We start from the raw sequence: 8971 nt of genomic DNA, 5'->3' as shown, positions 1-8971 counted from the left end.
TTTACCTGTAAGATTGTGGCGTCAGCGGCAGTGGCTGTAGCGGCGGTGGCGGTAGTGGCTGTAGCGGCGGTGGCGGTAGTGGCTGTAGCGGCGGTGGCGGTATTGGCGGTAGCGGCGGTGGCGGTAGCGGCGGTGGCGGCGGGTGCGGGCGTGACGGGCGCGACCTGCGCAGTGAGCTTGCGCTGGGCGCGGCGGCGCACCTCGTCGATGTTGCGCAGCGTGACGGGGCGCAGCGCCTCATCCATGCGGCCGTCGCACGCCTCGTCCGAGCTCCAGCCCGCGGACTCCTCCGCGCTCTCCGGCGACCACTCCGACCCGCTGTCTCGCGAACTCTCATCGTCTTCCTCCACATAAATGGATTTTGATTTCTTGCCGCTCTTCCTTGCAGAGCGTTGCTCGTCCATATACTTTTCAATGTCCATCTTCTCGATGACTACTACGGCGTTCATTAACAGCTTTTCATCTGAAAAGGTTTCGAGTTAATAATTGTTTCGATGTACAAAGATGTTCTTGAGAAAATTTTAAATAAAGTGTATTGTTTGACGACTAGTAACTCACCGATCTCTTCTTGAAACATTACGCAGTCTGACTCTGGAGGCACTTCAGGCAAACCTGACGCTTCCTTAGAACTCTCTAAATTTGGATATAAACTTATGGATTCTGAATCTTCACTTTCTAGTTTAAAGTTTTCAGCAGGCAGAATTACTATTGGTTCAGTATTTAGAGCGGTGTTAGCGAGAGGAGGACGAGATGGGAGGGGTGTTACTTCAAGAAAATTTGGCGAAGGAAACGATGTAAAATTTGGGTCAAACGTAGCCGATATTGAATGTATGGCCAACTTCGGTCTCTTGGCGGTCACGGCCTCAGATTCAATTCTCAGAATGGCTTCTGATAGTGAAATCACATCCTCCTCAGAATCGTCTTTTGTTAATGAATTAGGATTGTTATCCAAATTATCATCAGAGCACGGGTCGTCATCAGACTCAAACATAAGGAAGGAGCTGAAGCGGCCGGCCCTGCGCTGTAATCTATTATTATTGGTGGCCTTCGTGGATTGGGCTTGTTCAACGTCATTTCCGTCCGTCACAAAGTATTTTGGGTCAGAAGCACAGTTCATCATGGTGTTTTCTCTTGAAATTTCTACAGAGCCTATGACGTCACCATTCTCTGCAATAAATACAAAATGCTTACAGGCATAATAATTTTATCGTAAAAACCGATTGATATGAGAACAAACCTTCCATGAAGACACGCGGCTCGCTGCTAAGTTTCAACTCTGACGTCGCATGGAAGATTTCGCTTTCGACAGCATCCTACCGCAGAGATAATTTGCACATCAAATCACATTGATACGGTTTTAGAGTAATTATGGCACTGACCGTCTTCTATCACCAGATGCCGAGCACTAATGTTAACGAATCTTTAAGAAAATGGGATAATGAAGTGTTAGAAATATGAGATAATTTGTGTTTGACTATAAATAAAATCCAAAACCTGGTGAGTGAAGACCATTCCGCCCGCGACGAGTTCAGTCCAGGAGTAGGAGGCAGCTGACGAGTTGCTGGCAAGCTGTTGAACTCGCGTGCGCAAGGCGGACTTTGGCCACGCGTTCGAGCACCGCCGCACCTCGAACCAGCGCCGCTGCAGCCCCACCAGCGACATGTGGAACTTTCTGCGCCACACAACACATTTTAGAGTTACCACACGTATATCAATGCTGTAATATGATTATTTATCAGCCATTATGTATCATTTTTTTCAGATAATCTATATCTATATATACTATTATATAAAGCTGAAGAGTTTGTTTGTTTGAACGCGCTCATCTCCGGAACTACCGGGTCAAACTAAAAAAATATTATTGTGTTGGATAGTCCTTTGTTCGTGGAGTGCTATAAGCTATATATCATCACGCTATGACCAATACAACCTGAGCAGTAATGAAACATGTTGCAAAATCGCGGAAAAAATATTAGTTTTGAGAGCTTCCGTTGCGTGCGCTGCGTAAACGGTTAAAGTTATGCAACAATGATGTATGACGGGATTGCTCCTCCTAAACAGTTCTACAAAAATATTTTATAAAACAAAGTCCCCTGCTGCATCTGTCTGCCTGTACGTGTTAAACTCAAAAACTACCCAACGTATTAAGATGAAATTTGGTATGGAGACAGTTTGAGACCCTGGGATGAACATAGGCTCCCGGGAAAATATATAGCGAGACTTTTATAACGGAAAACTTTAGCCTGAAAATCTTTATAACCTGGCGGAGCCGCGGGCATAAGCTAGTGATTATATAAAAATAGTATTTATGTTAGGAGCTATATCGAGCTATGTATAAGCGAGTACACGAGACCTGGACGTGTAGGCGTGGTGCGCGCGGCCCCAGCGGCGCGCGAGCTCGGCGCGGCCGCCGCACTCGTGCAGGCGGTGCTCGTGCACCAGCTGGCACAGCACCACCAGCGCGAACTTCTGCGCGCACGACTCCAGAGTGTCCTGTCCAATGTCACCAAACGAAACGATTACTTCACTACTTCCTTGCTCGTCCGCGGTAAAACAAAACTCGTCTTCACATTCACCTTACACGAGGTTTGTGACATATTTAAAATGATGAACGATACTTGCATTTTCTAAAAAGTATCAACGTGTTAGCAGTCATTTTAGGCAATAAAAGTGTTCGAGCGATTCTCATATGACATAATCGCATGCAAGTTTTAGATCTCGCCAATGATGACGTGATAATCTCCTATGGAATATTGCATACGATTCTCGCCTCCAACAAACTAGAAACTCTCTATTCTAAATGATGCTTTGTGATATTTAGTCGATATACAGAAAAATATTAGATATTTCATTGCATTTAATATTGATACGTATTATTACATACTCAGCTGAGTATCTATACAATTACAAGGAATTGTATAGAATAGCTATTCTATACAATTCCTTGGCAATGTATAAAATACCTCAGGCTTCCAAGCTAATGTTTGAAATATTACTGTCCATTACACAGATTACCTAGATAACGTATGCAATTCCTAGGGATTGTATAAAGATCTGTTGGTCTACCGGCATTGTTTGTACTTATGTTGTTTTACAAAATTTTTGGCTTATTTTTGAACTATGAAAAACGATTACATACATTACATATTATATGATAGAAATATTCCAATTGGATAGGGTAGTAGTGTGCTCACCTCTGTCACTAGTAGGTACTCGTCTGAGCTAAAGTGGAGCAGCACGAGGTCGATAACCCGCCACTCCATGGCGGTAATTTTTGGGTCGATAGCCCGGTCCCCTTGATTTACACGTAAACACAGCTTCGACATTGCAGACTGGCGCACGTCTTGCCTGCGCATATTATTTAAGACAAATCAGATAATTATTGTGAGGTTACATGTTTTTATATAAAACAGCAAAAACGGAAAAATTATAGAAATGTTCCAGTATGCAAGTGTTGTTCGCGGCTTCACTCGCGTGAACATTCTTTCCCGCTACAAGTCCTCAAAAGACCTTACGATGCCAGCGCCATTGATTTAAAAAATCTTAAATAAATGAATTATTTTGCTTGTGCTCGTAATTTCATTCAAGTCTGTATGTTGTTTGTGATTTAACTCCTAACAAGCCTCCAAATATTTTAACTTTTGTTTTATAATATTGGTCAGAGATGATGTTATAATTCTAATTATTTTACAGTACAAATAATGGATAAGTACATCTTGTCAATAGTTAATAAACAGACATAATTGAATTGAAATTACCAATATCTACAATATAGATGATACTGATTTTTAAACAAAGGACTGTAGTGGAAGAAAGGCGATATGACTCACCAGATGAGCTCAAGCACCGGGTCGTCGAGTTTGCCGCGTGTGTCGTGTACGCGCCGCAACAACGCCCTCATGGCGCATGCGCTGATAAACACGCCCTCGGTCGGTTGCGGCAGCTGTTCAACGGGCAGCAAGCGCAGGCGTAACGCTGCTTCGAGCAGCCAATCTGGAGCTACTTTGAGCCAATCGTTTTCACTAGTGTAACATTGTGCCTGCAATAACAATTTAATTGGTACGATATACTCTGTCTATATCTGCGGCGGCGCCGTGTGCCGGGTCGGCCACTTCCTACAATATTTGAGGTTGGGGATGCCGATGGCTGGCACCTGCGTCATCGTCGTTAAGGGGTTTGCTTGTGGGGACTTTTCTGCCCATTTCGCTTACTATTTCTAATTGCTAGGGGTACTAAGGGGAAAAAATATTAGTGATGTGCCAACTCGGGATAAACACAACTCGAGCTAACTCAAGTCAGTAACTCGAGTTGACACATCTCTAAAAAATATAAGCATAATATAATATTTCATGATTCCTGAGAGGGTTGTGGAATAAAATTAATTGACTTCTTATTTTGCGAGCATATAAATGAACTGCTCTAAACAAAAAAACAATAGGGTGTTTGACAATTTTTCAAAATGTATGTACAACAATAAAGATCTATTCACTTATAGCGTCCATTATATTTTTATTGTTCAAATATGCTTAATGTGACATCATCCCACATATACAACCGAACTGACACCTAACCTTGTTGTACCTTACAACAAAACAAATTGTTTGGATTTATATGTGCTAGTTGTTACTTTTCCACAAAAATGTATGAGCCAGCATATACATATTGTTCAGTGCCTTTACGTCGAAACTCAACACCACATAATCCCGATAAATTGTTCATTCATGTGCCTAAATCAAAAGATTTAAGTAAGAAATGGTAGACTTTAACACGACGAGATCCAAAATATACGTCGCATAAATCGACGATTTATATTTGTGAAGATCATTTCAATATAAGTTTATAGTTGTATATTATTGTGTTATAAATGTTGTTGTCACTTAAAAAATCAATGTTTTAATATAAGTGTCAAATATAAAATGTGTGTTGACTATTGAGGCTATGACTTCAGTAACCTCAGTTTTTTTAAAGTTATGAGTGCAAGCCATCTCTTGTTCTATGTTTCATGCAGTCATTACTATATATTATTTGTTTTGAATGATGCAATGTTAATGTGCGATGACGTTACTAACATTGGCGGCTGGCATCGCTTCGTTTTAGGCGCGAGGAATACTGATTAAAAATTCTAAATTTTAATGATGTTAATAAAATGTTTACAATTCATTTAAAACAAAAAATGTATTTGATAAATATTATTGCGCACTATTCTTTCTCCTGGAGCAGTTGTATTATTTTTTTTTCTCTTTATCATGTACTGTAGTCTATACATAAACAGATTTTGAAAAGAGTAACACCAGAGTTTCATGCCCATTCTTCTCTGGTGAGAACTGCTTTACAAACTGATGGTAGAGTTAATATTGACTGAATCGAAATAATGTATAATATTTTACGGGTTCAAATGAATCATTTCATTTCAATCATCATAGTATTCTTCCTTCAGCACTTAGTATAAATAATTCCATATTGGAATGGGAACTCCAGGTGATGATTATGGATATTTTACCTTTACATATAATATGCGCCGCAGCCAGCACATAATTTTCTCCATGTCATTGTTGGACACATTAATATTCAGTAGGGTCGCTATCTCATTTAGCAGTTTTATTTGTTCTTCACCCTGTATGCAATTAATAAAATATGAGTTTTGTATTAAATCAAAATTTATTTCATAGTTAAGTAAAGATATTAGTGCTTCTAGACATCAACTGCTCAATAATCAATTTAGTTCATCATTAAAAATATGCTTGCGCAAAAATTAACCTTTATTCTGTAAAACTGTTAGTACTTCAACGTTTCTAGCACTGTTTCTAGTTTGAACTTATCAATGTTAAGTTACAACAACATATGTTACATATTATTTAGCAATAATAACAGTTACCAGGGTTTTATTTATGAAACTGGTATGCAGGGTGTCACTCTTGAGGCATCGTTCTGTCAGCCACCCACAAAATCATTGTTAAACTCCACAGTGGCACCAGAGCTCAGCGTTAGTATTCGAGATCCTTCCATATTCTCTCAAATCTGTGGAATTTTATGTTCATAATATAAAAAGTGTACTCATTTATGTATATAGTTTATTATTTATAATGATAATGGATGGACCATGAATATGAATGAAATTATGAAATAATGTTTGTGTAGATAAAGAAAAATATTACACCTACAATAACATGTTGTATGTATACACAAAATATATAACATAAGATAACCAACTGAATTACAAACTTAGTTTATTTAAATTTAAGATTAATGCAAACGACTTACCTAGAAAGTGTCAACTTATGTAAATTTCACCCTGCTTGTGATGAATTTATGCAAATTCTGTTTTTATTTATAATCATCATACATTGTTATAACCACTGAGTAGTATAAAATGATTGTGCCCTCATGCTCCTGAAAAGTAAAGATCCTATAGGTAATAAAGTAGCAGTCGTTAACAGCTCATATTGTAGAAAAAAATACGTTCTTATATTCAGCCTCTTGCCTACACTTATTTGATTCACAAAAATCATCACTACTGGGATAACAGACATGTTGAAACCTTTATGTTGCATTCTGAAGCTAGTGATACTATACGAATCATACATTTATATAGTGATATCATGCATTTGTACACAAATTTTCAGTCTTGTTACATAGTAGTACTATGATACAACTCTGTTTGTTTATTGTTGATCTTACTCCAGATTTCGCTGCAATAAATAGAAGTTGAGGCAAGCAATAGTTTACCGTGGTAGAATCAAAGTATGCTCAGAAATAACGTTAAATTACCCGTTAAAGCACAAAATACACTTGAAGTCTATTGAAGAATATTTAGGCGCCCTTTTTTAGACGGAATACTAAAGGAAAAAAACAATTTACACAAATAATAAATGAGAAAGTAATATTAACTAAATTGCAGTTACTATTATTAAAAAGAATACAGATCCAAATAATTATTACTATGAACTATGACGAGAATATAACAATAAACAATTTCAACAAAATATAACGTGAATTGTCACAATATGTCATGTGCAATGACATATATGACAGTAGGATGCAGGGGGTGGACACTTAGAACATTTTGTGTAATGATGAATGATTATATATCTTAATGCCGATACATAGAGTTTAGTTTTGGTTGACAAAAGGATGTCTCATCGTAACATCTTGTACCAACATAATAATCCAATAAATTTTGAAAGTATGTTGGCTACCATGATAGTTGATAATTTGCCGCCATTATTGACGGTAGATTTGTCATTGTTGAAGTTTATTTGCAAAAAAATTGTATTATTGCGATTATGTTCTATAATTTTTTTTGGTTTGATTTACTCCTTAAGGAGAAGGCAAAGGCTCTTAGCCATACAGCCTTATGTTCTATAATAAGTTATGTTTTATGCCGAATACGTTGAGTTGAGCCAGCTTTTCCGTTTCGTGTATATTTCTTCTTGAAGGAATTTGTGTAGTGTGTGTTACGAGATAGTGATTCTTATTATTCCGAGATATTGACTCTAATTCTGTTTACATTTGTGTAGTTTATTGATTTTGTGTGCGAGAATGGGGAAAAGAATTAATGTGTATAAAAATGTGAGGTTTGTGGCATACAAAAGTACCCAAAGTCAAACATATTTATAGCTAAGTATCCACTTGATCTACACCGGTAACAGAAAATTTATATTATGATTTAAAACATTACATAAAAGTGATGTATATTTAATTCAAATTTACAACCTCAGGTAGTCGTTGAAGAGAATACTCTAGATTATGGAGTTTCAATTCTATGCTTAGTAACCTAATCAAAAAAGGCACGTGTGAAATCTATGAATTTGCCCTTGCAATAATTGTATCATAGTAATTGTTGATTAGACGGAAAAAGATCATATCTGTAAGGCAGTGGTTCTCAAACTTTTTAAATGACGGAACCCTTTTGGGAAGCAAAATACTTGATGGAACCCTACAATAAAACAATTGTTTTTATAAGTGTATTTTTTATTAATCAGCATAATAAAAGTACAATGTCACAGTTACTAATTATTATTGAGAGAGGTGTTTTGATTTTTTTTTTCTAAATTCTTGCGGAACCCCGACAAAGGTATCACGGAACCCTAGGGTTCCGTGGAGGTATCACGGAACCCTAGGGTTCCGCGGAACACACTTAGAGTATAGCTGCTGTAAGGTATAAAATTTTTCAATTTCCATATAAAATTGGAAATAAATAACGGAAAACTGGAGTGTTATGAATTTTTAAGTAGGAGACCTAAACATTATACAATTTATACATAAGAAATTCACGTGATAATATTGTGTATTTTCTAATTAAATAAAGGGAATTATTAAAAATTGTGGACGTTTTATTTTTAATATTCTAAATTCAATCATAATTTATACCAGTGTAAGATTTATGGTCAGCAATTTTTATCGATATAAAGCTATCGATACAAAATTATCGATAATATCGATTTAATAAGGAACGTTCCTAGAAACGAGCAGATTTATAGTAAGTTGGCAGCCTTGCGTATCATTTTTTCTGCGTAATGTTGGTACAAAATGTAATTCTACTGGGCTCACGTATGTGTGCGTGAGCTCAAATTCAATGTATTAAGTGCCGCCTCTTCTTACGTAGTATATTACTTACTCTATGGTAGGATGTTAGATTTTTTTTAATTCGTCTTTAGAGGACAAGTTATAGTGTTTTGACCATACTGCCTAGTCTTAGGTATCGAGTTTAAAAGGCAATAATAGCTATCTATCTATCTATATATTTATTGGATATAGGAATGATATCAGACATTTATTTGAAAAGTCCCTGACAGCTACAGTAAAATCATTAACATTTCCAAAGTATTCTCTACCAGTCATCTAAGAAACTAACCACTAACTGTGTGGTATAATTTTCTGTGATTGTATGGTATGGCATGATATTACTTCGGCTGTATGATGTAAGGTACGATGTGTATCGTTGTCAATAGTGAAGAGCAATAATGGTATG

The 8971-nt window shown here is 37.1% G+C and overlaps 1 protein-coding gene across 1 annotated transcript; it reads right to left on the bottom strand.

Annotated features, from left to right (window-relative positions):
• Positions 1-20: 20 nt before the first annotated feature.
• Positions 21-6916, bottom strand: LOC119191739 (the record flags this gene model as incomplete). The annotated part of the gene is made up of 11 exons (XM_037445607.1): positions 6769-6916; positions 6262-6390; positions 5876-6018; positions 5501-5614; positions 3831-4039; positions 3195-3348; positions 2354-2493; positions 1495-1672; positions 1238-1313; positions 559-1167; positions 21-463 (listed from the first exon to the last, which is right to left on the bottom strand). Coding segments are annotated over exons 4-11 (1854 nt in total), but the record flags the coding sequence as incomplete, so codon positions are not given.
• Between the last annotated feature and the right edge of the window lie 2055 nt (positions 6917-8971).

The sequence above is a fragment of the Manduca sexta genome, unplaced genomic scaffold (assembly GCF_014839805.1).
Source record: "Manduca sexta isolate Smith_Timp_Sample1 unplaced genomic scaffold, JHU_Msex_v1.0 HiC_scaffold_1864, whole genome shotgun sequence".
Classification (NCBI taxonomy): domain Eukaryota; kingdom Metazoa; phylum Arthropoda; class Insecta; order Lepidoptera; family Sphingidae; genus Manduca; species Manduca sexta.
The sequence above is the reverse complement of the archived record's forward strand: the minus strand, read 5'-3'. Positions and strand labels throughout refer to the sequence as shown.